At 42.7% G+C, this 15,765-nt stretch overlaps 2 protein-coding genes across 8 annotated transcripts in view; both read right to left on the reverse strand.

The window, feature by feature from the left end:
- LOC124000614 overlaps window positions 1–15,765 on the reverse strand; it is a 66,604-nt gene that overhangs the window by 31,565 nt on the left and 19,274 nt on the right. The window lies entirely within an intron of this gene.
- The window catches only part of LOC124000610, a 119,422-nt gene that overhangs the window by 8,974 nt on the left and 94,683 nt on the right, over window positions 1–15,765 (reverse strand). For 4 of the 7 annotated variants that reach the window (XM_046307120.1, XM_046307123.1, XM_046307122.1 and 1 more), the window contains 8 exons: window positions 8,296–8,357; window positions 8,144–8,218; window positions 7,973–8,011; window positions 7,787–7,861; window positions 7,374–7,478; window positions 7,152–7,283; window positions 6,635–6,922; window positions 6,359–6,501 (listed from right to left, as the gene is read on the reverse strand). In XM_046307120.1, the coding sequence (XP_046163076.1) occupies window positions 6,359–6,501; window positions 6,635–6,922; window positions 7,152–7,283; window positions 7,374–7,478; window positions 7,787–7,861; window positions 7,973–8,011; window positions 8,144–8,218; window positions 8,296–8,349 (911 nt within the window). In that variant the 5' untranslated portion in view covers window positions 8,350–8,357. Of the gene's footprint in view, window positions 1–1,073; window positions 1,129–3,430; window positions 3,793–4,182; window positions 4,305–4,513; window positions 4,684–6,358; window positions 6,502–6,634; window positions 6,923–7,151; window positions 7,284–7,373; window positions 7,724–7,786; window positions 7,862–7,972; window positions 8,012–8,143; window positions 8,219–8,295; window positions 8,358–15,765 lie in introns of those variants that run through there. The other 3 variants (XM_046307124.1, XM_046307119.1, XM_046307125.1) reach the window with 2 other exon arrangements.

Here is a 15,765-nt window from a genome sequence, read left to right on the forward strand (position 1 = left end):
GTATAATGAGCAGTTTCAATAGATGATCCTCAGCTGTAATTGAATACTGTACAATAGGCACCTAGTGGTCCCCCATGATTAGTTAGAGAATCACTGTTTAGTTAGATAAGCTCTGTGTAATCTCTCCACATTCTCATTGGTTGCAGAATCATACCCAGTCCAAGCCTACGCTCCAGTTTCCTCCAACCTACAGGCTACCGAGACCACACCAAAGACATTTGAAGGCTGGGCCCACTCCTACTATACACAGGGGAGCCCTAGTGAGTTCTCAGGTTATTATGTTCACAACCATGGATATGCCCTCAAGCATCGCTTTGGGTAACGTCACGAACATGAACACAGCTGCAGCCACAGTCAAGGCCATGGATATAGTCACGGACACAGTCATTGGCAGACATCTGCCTCTCAATCCAGCAGTCACTGGGCTCCAGTGGCTCAACATCTACATTCTCAACATTCTCTCCAGTCGGTCTGTCAGTGCCCCCCCAGAGTTTCACAGCAAACATGCCGTTGTCTTCATTGACAGGCACCGTTGTCTTCATTGACAGATTGATAACATAGAAAACTCATTGAATGATAGAGCTCTCTCATTTGTTATATGTTGAAATGTAATATACTTGGACATGGGGTTTGAGGTAGTACTTAAAAGGTACACGGTTTCTTCAATGATGATTTTGGTTTGAAGAGTCAATCAAACTCTGAAAGTTCAGGGTCAAATCACTGCAAGAAGGTTTAGATTGTCAGTTGAATGTAAGACCACTCCTTTTGGCTTGTACTTTGTGTTGTTCTACACATACGGTAGACAAATCTCTTGGCACTCTTGATCTATACAACCTTTATAAATCAGGCAATTTATATTACACTAATGTATTTTTCTTTCCTTAACTACTTACAGCAATGAAATGAAATGGCATCCACTCACCAGTAAATTAGATCCATTACATGCAGTTTGTTGGGCAATGCATCATTCAACATTATTGTAAATTCTGGAGCAGGGAGCAGTGGTTGAGGTTATCAAGAGTGTGGGCTACAAGGGCAGATTATGATGTCATCTTTAGAAACTACATGCATACCATTTCAGTCCTGGCCAACCAAGCTGTTGAGGTAGTCTTTATGACGTACATAACGCTGAAAGGAGGAAAAGAGAGGAGAGGTCATCATCATAGAAAAGACTAACCTGCCTGAAAGACTATAATAATATTTCATCAGTGTACTGTATGTACATGCATAAGGACAAATCTGACATTAGGCCACTTTGGGTTACAAAAACATCTTCCAAGTTATGATTTTGCATGAACTATAATACAAGTATTGTTACAGTGCACCAACAGTGAATAACACTACACACTCACTCACGCCCATCTGCGGCCCGCTAACCGTTAGCTGTCTTATCGGCTGCTATCTGAATAGACAATCGGACAATTTATTTATTTTTATTATTTTTTCTTTTTTTTCTTCTTCTTCTTGGGCCTCTATAACTATATATATTGTTTTTTTTGTGTGTGATTTGGATTAATCCCCTCTACAACACGGAACCCCACTAATCTACTGACGGAACGCAAGAGGTGGCTAATAACAGACCTCCATTCTTTGCTAGCTTGCTACCGATGGCCTGGCTAGCTGTCTAAATCGCCGTGACCCCCCAACCAACCTCTCTACTCACTCGACTAAGCATGCCTCTCCTTAATGTCAATATGCCTTGTCCATTGCTGTTCTGGTTAGTGTTTATTGGCTTATTTCACTGTAGAGCCTCTAGTCCTGCTCACTATACCTTATCCAAACTATTAGTTCCACCACCCACACATGCAATGACATCTCCTGGTTTCAATGATGTTTCTAGAGACAATATCTCTCTCTTCATCACTCAATACCTAGGTTTACCTCCACTGTATTCACATCCTAACATACCTTTGTCTGTACATTATCCCTTGATGCTATTTTATCGCCCCCAGAAACCTCCTTTTACTCTCTGTTCCAGACGTTCTAGACGACCAATTCTTATTGCTTTTAGCCGCACCCTTATTCTACTCCTCCTCTGTTCCTCTGGCGATGTAGAGGTGAATCCAGGCCCTGCAGTGCCTAGCTCCACTCCTATTCCCCAGGCGCTCTCTTTTGACGACTTCTGTAACCGTAATAGCCTGGGTTTCATGCATGTTAACATTAAAAGCCTCCTCCCTAAGTTTGTTCTATTCACTGCTTTAGCACACTCTGCCAACCCGGATGTTCTAGCTGTGTCTGAATCCTGGCTTAGGAAAACCACCAAAAATTCTGAAATTTTAATTCCAAACTACAACATTTTCAGACAAGATAGAACTGCAAAAGGGGGCGGTGTTGCAACCTACTGCAAGGATAGCCTGCAGAGTTCTGTCCTACTATGCAGGTCTGAACCCAAACAATTTGAACTTCTACTTTTAAAAATCCACCTGTCTAAAAACAAGTCTCTCACCGTTGCCGCCTGCTATAGACCACCCTCTGCCCCCAGCTGTGCTCTGGACACCATATGTGAACTGATTTCCCCCCATCTATCTTCAGAGCTAGTGCTGCTAGGCAACCTAAACTGGAACATGCTTAACACCCCAGCCATCCTACAATCTAAACTTGATGCCCTCAATCTCACACAAATTATCAATGAACCCACCAGGTACCTGCCCAAAGCCTTAAACACGGGCACCCTCATAGATATCATCCTAACCAACTTGCCCTCTAAATACACCTCTGCTGTCTTCAACCAAGATCTCAGCGATCACTGCCTCATTGCCTGCATCCGTAATGGGTCAGCGGTCAAACGACGTCCACTGATCACTGTCAAACGCTCCCTGAAACACTTCAGCGAGCAGGCCTTTCTAATCGACCTGGCCGGGGTATCCTGGAAGGATATTGATCTCATCCCGTCAGTAGAGGATGCCTGGATATTTTTTTTAATGCCTTCCTAACCATCTTAAATAAACATGCCCCATTCAAGAAATTTAGAACCAGGAACAGATATAGCCCTTGGTTCTCCCCAGACCTGACTGCCCTTAACCAACAAAAAAACATCCTATGGCGTTCTGCATTAGCATCGAACAGCCCCCGTGATATGCAGCCGTTCAGGGAAGCTAGAAACCATTATACACAGGCAGTTAGAAAAGCCAAGGCTAGCTTTTTCAAGCAGGGCGTCTGTCCTGTCATCTGTGTCTGACATTGGCCATTCTATGTGCCAGTAAGGTAGGATTGGACTTGACCTGCGTGAGTATGTAGTGAGTATATCAAAAACAGCTTTAAAACACTAACGTTTCTTTTGGACAGAAAATAGGTAAATGCTTTGTTTTGAATAATGAAATTGTCACGTCTGTTCCAGCTCCCTCTCTCTGGCGCTCGAGATCGCCAGGCTGCTCATCATTACGCACACCTGTCACCATTTTTACGCGCACCAGCGCTTCATCGGACTCACCTGGACTCCATCACATCATTGATTACCTCCCCCATATCTGTCACTTCCTCAGTTTCATTCCCATGTCTGCATCAATGTTGTTTTGTTTCTCTTGTCCAGACACTGTTCGTCTTTAGTTTCACGCCTATTTATTAATAAATGCTTCCCCTATACTTGCTTCCCGTCTCCCAGCGTCTTTGGTTACAGAACCGTTACAGAAATGGAGATTCTGTTGAAAACCACCCCTTCCAAATTGGTGTAGCAGTCAGAATCGGTGTAGGTTAAAATCCGTCTGCCCCTGGTCCGCTCCTGAGCCATGATCTCTGTGTGGTATTGTCTCTCCAGCGGAGTCTGGCATACTGACTCACTCTGGAACAAAACCACTTCATATTGCACACACACACACACACACACACACACACACACACACACACACACACACACACACACACACACACACACACACACACACACACACACACACACACACACACACACACACACACACACACACACACCTTACTATGCAACACTATGCAACATCAAACTATCCTAAACAGTAAATTCTTGTTTGTTATAAGGACACTGACTGAACAGCTTCTCCTGCCAGCCTACCACTAACTACTCATCATTTCTGGCTGAAACAAAACCAAGATGTTGTGGTCCATATCTAGTCACCACGAAAATGACATCTACTCAACTAAGAAGCATCTGACATCTTTCTGTTTCAAAACATCTAACATCATCTTCCTGTTTCAAAACAGTGTTAACACCTGATTGAGCCTGTGAGTTGAGGGTGTCCAGCTCAATGCCACCCCTCTCCTGTTGAGTCAAAACCTGCTGCTGAAGGTGTTGGGAGAGGGCTGCTGTGGACGTGACTCTCTGAATACGGATCCTGTAAACACCATTGTAAATATAACCAAAGTAAACAGGATTCTAGCTAGCTAAATGCCATGTTTTCATGGCAAACTCGGGGATCGGGTCAAGAAATATACTGAATGTTTATCATCATTTGCTTTGAGAGCTAACGTTAGCTAACGACAGTGTATTTCTTGTATGGCAATGCAAGGACTAAAAGCCACACAACGGCCAACTGCAACTTACTTAATTGTAAGGTTTTTGACAGCATCCCGGGAACGATAGGCAGCCTCTCCGGTGTCGGTGCTCCAGCCGTCTGCCATGTTGTAACATTGGGAACTTTATTGATGGCTAGCTAACTAGCTAGGTTAGCAACATACACTCACACGCGAGCTATGTATACAGCAGCAGCCAATTTTGCCAATTTTATAGCTAGTACTTTTCTTAAGCGTCTGCTCGTTGCATGGTAACAACTGTCTGCCAGCCTGGTTGGGTTTCTGGCGAGAAATACAACTATTTATTGGTTCACTACCGCCACCTACCGTGGGATACAGTCCAGAGCAACAGAATAAATCCCCCCACTGATAACAGGTAAGATAATATCAGTATAATAATATTCCCTTGATGTAAAAGTTTAAGAACCCCTGATGTAATTAATTAAGACAAAAATCTGTCTGACACAAATAACTGCAATTTAGAAATCTTTATTGGAAATGCACGTTTCAAACAGCACCATTCAAGTACAGATGAGTGTAGCTAAATCAGATACATGCTAATTTAGTTTAAATGTAATGTATTCCTCCAGTCCCAGTTCATTTCTACTCTTTTGACATGCTTCAGACCAGATGCATGCTTCACTTCAGTGTACAATGGTCCTACATTTGCATATCACAGTGTTTGAAGCTTTTACGTTCTGCATCTCTCTGCTGTCTTTCATCTGAAGCCATATCCTCCAAGGTCTAAACAGGTGTAGATTTCCATCTCTGTGTGGGAGACCCGATATTGCAAGGAGACCAGTAAGGGGCCCTCAACTCTTCACTTTGGCCAAAGGAGACCTAAGACCCCAATTGGTGATGTCAGTGACATTGCCCTGAGGTTGGTGATGTCCACTTATGGCATGAGTTCTCTTTCCTGGCTATATTTCCAAGCCTAAGCATGTAAATCCAATTCATTATCATAGGCTGTATGGGGATCAATATATATATTTTTTTAAATAATGCTGCATGTCTCAACATATAAGAATGAGACCAATATATGTATTTTGCTAATCATAGTTCCTGTCTCTGAAATTACATTTGTGTGTGTTGTAGGAATAACCAATACTCAAATCTGTGTGTGTGTGGTAGAAGTAATAGTTGGCCATTATTTCTTTGAACATCTCAGTTTGGACAGCAGCCACTCAAGAAACCTGTCAATCAAAAACCACAGGAGAATAAATAGTTTTATAAACTGGGTGGTTCGATCCATGAATGCTGATTGGCTGAAAGCCGTGGTATATTTTAGCAATAAGGCACGAGGGGGTGTGGTATATGGCCAATATACCACGGCTAAGGACTGTTCCAGGCACAATCCGTGTTGCAGAGTGCCTGGAACAGCCCTTAGCCGTGATATATTGGCCATATATCACAAACCCCCTTTAACATTGCTATTATTGAACTGGTTAAGTTTGAGCAGTAAAATAAATCAGATAGCTGGTATATGGCCAATATACCACGGCTGTGCAGTAATCAGGCACTCAGTGTTGCGTCCACCCAGTTTATAACAGACCGTTAGCACGTGATATGACAAAACATTTATTTTTACTCCTCTGCCTTATTGCTTAAGTTTGCACTTACACATCAGATAGCTGGTATATGGCCAATATACCACGGCTAAGTGCTGTATCCAGGCACTCAGTGTTGCGTCGTGCTTAAGAACAGCCCTTAGCCGTGATATATGGGCCATATATCACACCTCCTCGTGCCTTATTGCTCAAGTTTGCACTTACACATCAGATAACTGCTCTTTCTCTGCTACCTCATTCTATTTCTATAATTCTCTAGTCTAGTATTCCCTGGTTATGTTCCACTTCTACCTCCTCTATTTCCTCACCTTTTCCTCAGACTCTTCTTTTCCTCTTTCTTGTCCTCCTCCTTACTTTCTCCAACATTTCCCATCTGTTGCATCTTACTGGCCTTCTCTTGCTTCAATTCTTTTTTGGCCTTGCCCTTCTTTTTCTTATTTACCTTCCCTTCCTGAATATTTTGGACAAGCAGATAAATAAATTAATTAATTTTTCTCTTCTCTTGAGCTACTATACCTAGAGCTATACTATACTAGAGAAGGACTTATGCTATACTATAGAAGGACTTACGTATTTCCTCTCACCTGTGGGGCCACTCCAGCCATTTCCTGGAGCAGCTTCCTGCCGGTCTCGCTCAGGTTGGTGATGGGAGCCAGGCGAGGGCTGTGGCGGTATGGGAAGTTCTCTGTTCGGGGCGGAGTGATAATGACAGGGTTGAGAGGAGTCCGAGGCCTTGGAACATTTACTGGGTAGGGAGAGCCTACAGCAGAGGGCAGGGCCCGTAGGGCTTCAGCCAGGTTCCGGTGTGCTGTGCTCACAAGAGGAGAGAGGCCATTCTTGACAGATACAGGACCTGAGACCTTCCCTGGGCTCTGTAGGACCAGAAAGTAAAGTAACATATCAGGAAAGTGCTATGTTCAACACAATCTGTAGAAATACTTTATAACTACTCTATACACATTGCAGATACATGACTACCCTCAATAAGTAATTGTCTGCACCATTTTCAATCCCCCATGTATATATAAGGATAAGAGCGTCTGCTAAATGACTTAAATGTAAATGTAAATATATAAACAATATTTAATATGCAGAACATACCAGGAAGTCTGACTCATCGAAGGAGTGGAGAGACAGATCATCCTCGTCCATATCCCTCACATCAAGCTTTGTCACCTTTCCATTCTCAACTTTCAGCTTTGGGGTCCTCCTTTCATGATCCTCATCATCACACTTTGTATCAGAATCAACATGTCAGAGACCATCCTCCTCCCAGTGATGTCACTCAACAAAGACATGGACGGTAGGGTACAACTCTTTTACCTCAGATTCACAGTCAGTGAAGGAGTAGATGGAAAAGTCATCAGAACTGGAGGATGAGATCACGTCATGATAATTTATCTCTATCAGCCGAGTCACCCTTCCAGACTGAGGAGACAGAGAAAGGCATGTACTCATGGCAGCCATAGAATACACTGGCATTGACCCTCAAGGAAATGTAGAATATGTAGGCAATCCAACATGGTTGTACAAGTAGTGAGTAATACATGGGTAACTGAAAATGCAATAAATGCAACTCCCATAACATTAGGGGTGGGGCAAAAGACCTTCCATAGTACAGGATTCTTTAGCATCTCAAATGGATAATTGTCAATTCAACCAAGCCAACCAAAATGGCCATATGAATCAACAGATTGATCTAACTGTTGTGTCTCTATGGGAACAGCAGAGATGACCTGGCTGAGAGGCTCTGGAGTGATGCTCCATCCATCCCCAGATGTCTGGTCCTGCCCATAGCTCACAATGATTGGCTGTTAACAGTAAAAAATTAATTCAACACTGCTTTGCTCATTTTGGCCTTGAATTGTGTATCAATAAATAATATAAGGACTGTTATGTGGTTGAATTTGAATGTGACTTACAGGCCTTTTGTGGATCTGAGGGGTCTGCACTGAATTAGACTGTCAAGACAGCATTCAATGAAGTTAGATCGGGATATCTGCATTTGCTTTAATTCTGAGAACTGCAGTTTGTACATGCAGAATGCATAACTAATGTGTGTGTGTTTTTGTTTCAGGTCAGATATGACTTACAGGCTTTGGCCTTCTGTGCACCTTGCCGGTTGGCCACAACACGGAATCAGGGGTGTTCACCCTCACTGGTTTCAACTGTCAACACAACACTCAATTTAAAATGTGATAATATAACAAAAACAGGACAAAACAAAGAAATATTTGATATTTACCACATAAGGACGGCGTCTTAAAGCTCTTTTGATTCTCTCATCATTACGATCCATCTTTCTTTCTGGGGGAAAAATTTCCAGCAATTAATTGACTCAAAACACATCCTGACACACAGACAGACACACACACAAAGATGGCATCCCCAATGGCACCCTATTCCCTATATATGTATATATATGTTGGGAAGGAGGTGCACCAAAAGGACAAAGATTACCTTCAACAACCTGAGTGAAGAAAACTATTGTACAGATTAAATCAAATCTGAACACCGTTTATGTAGTGAATTAATGCATGGTTACGTCATTTTGGGTCACAGCTTTATGACTGCGCTTATTACGTCACAATAAAAACGCTTGTTTGGAACCGGACTGGTTGTAGCTCAATAACGAACGTGATGTGCTTATTATATCTTACTGACTGAGTAATGGTTGTATCGATGGTTGGTTGGACGTTTTACATAGATAGGCCAACATGATATCAATAGGAAGAAACCATTCCTATTGTGCAATATTGTAGGAAAAGTGTCGTAACTGACATTTTGTAATGTGCTTGATTATCCTCTAGTAGTTTGACAAGTATGTACTGAGCATCAACATGATCACCCGAATAGTTTAGAAAGATGTGGTTCAGAGGTTCAAGAGTTTTACTCCTGAGTTCAGGCTAACAAGTGACATTGTTGCTGTCGTTATAGTATCATCAGTTTTGTTTACTGTCACTACATATTTCGGTTTATCAGAGGATGTCTAAAGCCTTGGAACTACAATTTCAATGGGCATGGTACGTTAGCAAGGATGGGTTGAGTGACTCAAGTAGCATGCTCGGTAGCTAGCTACTTTGAATGGGACTGTTGTAACGTTATCTAGCGTGCTACAACGTGTAGCTAACGTTAATGACGTAACAGATGGTGCCAGTAGGCTACAGCAGCAAGCTAGAGCACAACACATCAATGCCGCTGATGTCTGTCAACCCGATAATATCCGTTTAATCCCCTCCTCTTCCTTTGCGTACACAAGCTCATTACATACTCCTTCCACCACCAGACAGAGACCCAGATACTCCTCAGCATTGGGGTTCTGGTGCTCCTCTGTGGTGGGATTGAGAAGAGTGTGGGCACTGTTTGGTTCCTCCTCATGTTTCAGCTGCTCTCTATCAACACAGGGGTGTTGTACACAATCGTGGGGCTGGTACTGTTTGGTGCATCTGCCCAGAATCAAGTGGAGGGGTTAGTTCCTGTATCCCCCTCCCTTGTGGGTATGGCCACAGTGTACTCACTTATGGTTAAGGGCTTTCTCATAATCACCCATGTTAGCCCTGGCCTGGCTGTTTCTAGTCATAGTAACACTTTTGGTCCCACACTCTCTTCCTCTGCAACCCCATCATAGCAGGGGGGATCTCTATCCTTACTCCAACCTTATTGTGGTTGAAAATAACTGTGATACACTGCAGTATGTCACAGCTTTAAGTGGGCCTAATAGTGTAGTTAAGTGGTAATATGTTTATGTGCGGCGCTGTGGTCTAAGGCACTGCATCTCAGTCTACAGTCCCTGGTTCGAATCCAGGCTGTATCACATCTGGCCGTTATTGGGAATCCCAAAGGGCCGTGCACAATTGGCCCAGCTCTGTCCGGGTTTGGCCAGGGTAGGCCGTCATTGTAAATAAGAATTTGTTCTTAACTGACTTGCCTAGTTAAATAAAGTTTAAATAAAAATAAATAATATTATAACGGCCGTCGTCGGTGGAAGAAGGTGAGGACCAAGGTGCAGCGTGGTAAGTGTTCATGATATTTAATATAATCAAAACTGAACCCTAAACAAAATAACAACTAGGAAGAACGAAGAAACAAAACAGTCTTGTCTAGTGATGACACACAAAACAGAAAATAAACACCCACGAAAAACAGGTGGAAAAAGGCTACCTAAGTATGATTCTCAATCAGAGACAACAAATGACACCTGCCTCTGATTGAGAACTATACCAGTCCAAACTCAAAAACCAACATAGAAAAACAAACAGTCTACCCACCCCAACTCATGCCCTGACCATACTAAAATGAAGACAAAAACAAAGGAACTAAGGTCAGAACGTGACAAATATGCTTGAAATGTGTGTTGAGTCCTCATGCTGAACATAACAGGATGTTTGGTTAGGAAAATCTACCATCACTGTGTCACACATTCTCCTTATCTTGCTCTGGTGAAACATCAGGAAGGGGCTGGCACCCACTTCTAGACATGTCTGATGCTAGAGCATCAGTCCTGGATAAGAAGATGCCTTTCAGGCTGCTGAGGGACAACTTTGGTTTTAGAAGTGTTTTTTTTCCCCATCCGGTCAGATAAATAGTCCAAACAGCCAACCCAACCGCGTCCTCATGGGGGTATGTCTCCCTGTCCCAATGAATGTTGTGCCCCTGAACATTGATGTCCTGTATGACCCTACATCAATAGAGAAGGAAGACGGTCCACCCACCCTGAGTACTGAGAAAGCACTAGACGCTAAATTTATCCTCCAAGACGAGAGATCATTAAATTAACATGATTGCTGGGTGCAAGCCAGAGTACATGATGTACTACAGTATAATGAGCAGTTTCAATAGATGATCCTCAGCTGTAATTGAATACTGTACAATAGGCACCTAGTGGTCCCCCATGATTAGATAGAGAATCACTTTTTAGTTAGATTAGCTCTCCATATTCTCATTGGTTCCAGAATCATTCCTACCCAGTCCAAGCCTACGCTCCAGTTTCCTCCAACCTACAGGCCACCGAGACCACACCAAAGACATTTGAAGCCTGGGCCCACTCCTACTATACACAGGGGAGCCCTGTTGAGTTCTCAGGTTATTATGTTCACAAACATGGATATGCCCTCAAGCAAAGCTTTGGGTAACGTCACGAACATGAACACAGCTGCAGCCACAGTCAAGGCCATGGACACAGTCATTGGCAGACATCTGCCTCTCAAACCAGCAGTCACTGGGCTCCAGTGGCTCAACATCTACATTCTCAACATTCTCTCCAGTCTGTCTGTCAGTGCCCCCCAGAGTTTCACAGCAAACATGCCCGAGTCTGTGATGGTTCACCCAGGGGCACCGGTGTCTTCATTGACAGATTGATAACATAGAAAACTCATTGAATGACAGCTCTCTCACATTTGTTATACGTTGAAATGTAATATACTTGGACATGGGGTTTGAGGTAGTGCTTAAAAGGTACACGGTTTCTTCACTGATGATTTTGGTTTGAAGAGTCAATCAAACTCTGAATGTTCAGGGTCAAATCAATGCAAGAAGTTTTTGAATGTCAGTTGAATGTAAGACCACTCCTTTTGGCTTGTACTTTGTATTGTTCTACACATACGGTAGACATAGCTCTTGGCACTCTTGATTTATACAACCTTTATAAATCAGGCAATCTTTCTTTAACTACTTACAGCAATGAAATGAAATAGCATCTACTAGCCAGTAAATTAGATCCATTACATGCAGTTTGTTGGGCAATGCATCATTCAACATTATTGTAAATTCTGGAGCAGGGAGCAGTGGTTGATGTTATCAAGAGTGTGGGCTACAAGGGCAGATTATGATGTCATCTTTAGAAAATAAGGTAGTTGGGCCTCCCAAGTGGCGCAGCGGTCTAAGGCACTGCATCGCAGTACTTGAGGTGTCACTACAGACCTGGGTTCGATCTCAGGCTGTGTTACAGCCGGCCGTGACCAGGAGTCTCATGAGACGGCGCACAGATGGCCCCGCTGACTTTGGTCACCAGCTGGACGGTGTTTCCTCCAACACATTGGTGCGGCTTCTGGGTTAAGCGAGCAGTGTGTCAAGAAGCAGTGCAGCTTAGCAGGGTCCTGTTTCGGAGGATGCATGGCTCTTGACCTTCGCTTCTCCCGAGTCCATAGGGGAGTTGCAGTGATGGGACAACACTGCAACTACCAATTGAATATCATGAAAATTGGGGATAAAAAATAAATAAAAAAGTACCAAAAATATATAAATAATAAATTGGTCGTTGTGCACAGTAAAGAGAAGCCATAAATTACAACCAAGACTAAGTATAGCAAATCAATGATTATTATTTCTTTACAAATGCATGTGTACAACAAGTTATACTGTTTATATACAAATAGCTATTTTGCATAAACAACTGGATCAAGTGGTAAGAGTCATGTAACAGGTCATGATGGAACACGTTATTCAATATCAGTAATGCAAGAGAAAAAGTTAAAAAGAACACCATTTTTACAGTTTACCACGACTTGCCTACTTTCACTTACAAATCATATCAAAGTGTATTTGTCACATACGTGGAATACAACAGGTGTAGACCCAGTGAAATGCGCACTTACAGACTCTAACCAACAATGCAATTTTTAAGTTAAAAAAAAGGTATTAGGTGAACAGTAGATTAGTAAAGAAAAAAACAACAGTAAAAAGACAGTGAAAAATAACAGTAGCAAGGCTATATACAGGCACCGGTTAGTCGGGCTGATTGAGGTAGTATGTACATGAAGGTATGGTTAAAGTGACTATGCATATATGATAAACAGAGAGTAGCAGCAGCATAAAAGAGCGGTTAGGGGAGATAGTATGTACACTATGCATATATGATAAACAAATAGCAGCAGCATAAAAGAGCGGTGGGGGGGTACACAATGCAAATAGTCGGGGTACCCATTTGATTAGCTGTTCGGGAGTCTTATGGTTTGGGGGAAAAACTGTTGAGAAGCCTTTTGGTCCAAGACATGGCACTCAGGTACCGCTTGCCATGTGGTAGTAGAGAGAACAGTCTATGACTGGAGTGGCTGGGGTCTCTAACCATTTTTAGGGTCTTCCTCTGACACCGCCTGGTGTAGAGATCCTGGATGGCAGGCAGCTTAACCCCAGTGATGTACTGGGCCGTACGCACAACCCTCTGTAGTGGCTTGCGGTTGGAGGCCGAGCAGTTGCCGTACCAGGCAGTGATGCAACCAGTCAGTTCTCGATGTTGCAGCTGTAGAACCTCCACTACAGCCCCATTGATGAGAATGGGGGCGAGCTTGATCCTCCTTTTCCTGTAGTCCACAATTATCTCCTTAGTTTTGGTTACGTTGAGGGATAGGTTGATATTGTGGCACCACCCGTCCAGGTCTCTGAAGCCTCCCTATAGGCTGTCTCGTCGTTGTCGGTGATTTGGCCTACCGCTGTTGCATAGTCTGCAATCTTAATGGTGGTGTTGGAGTCTTGCATGGACAAGCAGTCGTGGGTGAACAGGGAGTACAGGAGGGGACTGAGCACACACCCCTGAGGGGCTCCAGTGTTGAGGATCAGCGTGTTGTACAGGTGGGAAAGGGCAGTGTGGAGTGCAATAGAGATTGCATCACCTGTGGATCTGTTTGGGCGGTATGCAAATTGGAGTGGGTCTACAAAAACAATGTGTAACATTTAATGTATATTATCTCCAATTTTTCTAATCTGATGGGAAACAACAAAGGTCTGTCTGTACTCTTTATTTTATTAAAAAATCTATCGGTTTATTCCAAAATAGAGAATCATTTTTTACCCATAATAACCCCTCACCCAAATGAAATAGGTTAACATCTAGGGCAGTGGTTCCCAAACTTTTTATAGTCCCGTACCCCTTCAAATATTCAACCTCCAGCTACGTACCCCCTCTAGCATCAGGGTCAGCGCACTCTCAAATGTTGTTATTTGCCATCACTGTAAGCCTGCCACACACACACTATACGATACATTTATTAAACATAAGAACGAGAGTGAGTTTGTCACAACTCGGCTCGTGGAAAGTGACAATGAGCTCTTATAGGACCAGGGCACAAATAAGAATATATTCATTATCAATAATTTTGCTCTTTATTTAGCTATCTTACATATAAAACTTTATTTGTTCATCGAAAATTGTGAATAATTCACCACAGGTTAATGAGAAGGGTGTGCTTGAAAGGATGCACATATCTCTGCAATGTTGGGTTGTATTGGAGAGAGTCTCAGTCTTAAGTCATTTTCCACACACAGTCTGTGCCTGTATTTAGTTTTCATGCTAGTGAGGGATGAGAATCCACTCTCACATAGGTACATGGTTGCAAAGTGCATCAGTGTCTTAACACGCGATTTGCCAAGGCAGGATACTCTGAGCGCAGCCCATTCCAGAAATCTGGCAATGGCTTCTGATTAAATTTTCGCAGAACAGGTTGTTGCAATTTCTCTTGTTCAGATATCAGTAAGTGGAGGCAGGACATGAAAGGGATAATGAATCCAGTTGTTTGTGTCATTCGTTTCGGGAAAGTACCTGCTTAATTGCTCACCCAACTAACTCAGGTGCTTCGGTATATCACATTTGACATTGTCCGTAAGCTGGAGTTCATTTGCACGCAAAAAAATCATACAATGATGGAAATACCTGTGTGTTGTCCTTGTAATGCAGACAGAGAAGGGCTCCAACTTCTTAGTCATAGCCTCAATTTTGTCCCGCACCCTCAAAATTGTTACGGAGTGTCCCTGTAATCTTAGATTCAGATCATTCACGAGAGAAAAAACATCACCTAGATAGGCCAGTCGTGTGAGAAACTCATCATCATGCAAGCGGTCAGACAAGTGAAAATTATGGTCAGTAAAGAAAACTTTAAGCTCGTCTCTCAATTCTAAAAGAATGTGTCAATACTTTGCCCCTTGATAACCAGCTCACTTCTGTTTGTTGTACAAACGTATCATGGTCGCTGCCCATATCATTGCATAGTGCAGATAATACACAAGAGTTAAGGGGTCTTGCTTTAACAAAGTAAACCATTTGCCCAGTAGTGTCCAAAATGTCTTTCAAGCTGTCAGGCATTCCTTTGGCAGCAAGAGCCTCTCGGTGGATGCTGCAGTGTACCGAAGTGGCATTGGGAGCAACTGCTTGCATGCGCATTACCACTCCACTTGGTCTCCATGTCATGGCTTTTGCGCCATCAGTACAGTAGATACCACCACAGTACAGATACCAGCAACATACACACACGCACGCTATGTATACAGTAGCAAATTTTGGAACTAGTACTTTTCACAAGTATCTCCTCGTTACATGGTAACAAAAGTCTCTGCCTGCCTTCTTGGGTTTCTGGTGAAAAATCCAACTATTTATTGGTGCTCTACCACCACCTACCGTGGGATATAGTCCAGAACAGCAGATTAAACACCCCCCACTGGTAACATTTAGGTAATGTCAGTACAATAATATTCCCTTGCTGTAAAAAGTTTAAGAAAATCTGATGTAATTCATTAAGACAAATCTGTCTGACACAAATAATTGGAATTTAAAAAACTTTATTGAAAAGTCACATTTCAAACAAAAAAGTACAGATGAGTGTATCTAAATTAGATACATGCTAATTTAGTTTACATGTGATGTATTCCTACAGTCCCAGTTCATTTCTATTCTTTTGACATGCTTCAGACCAGATGCATGCTCCACTTCAGAGTACAATGGTCCTGA

Source organism: Oncorhynchus gorbuscha, linkage group LG16 (genome assembly GCF_021184085.1).
Source record: "Oncorhynchus gorbuscha isolate QuinsamMale2020 ecotype Even-year linkage group LG16, OgorEven_v1.0, whole genome shotgun sequence".
In the NCBI taxonomy this organism is placed as follows: Eukaryota; Metazoa; Chordata; class Actinopteri; order Salmoniformes; family Salmonidae; genus Oncorhynchus; species Oncorhynchus gorbuscha.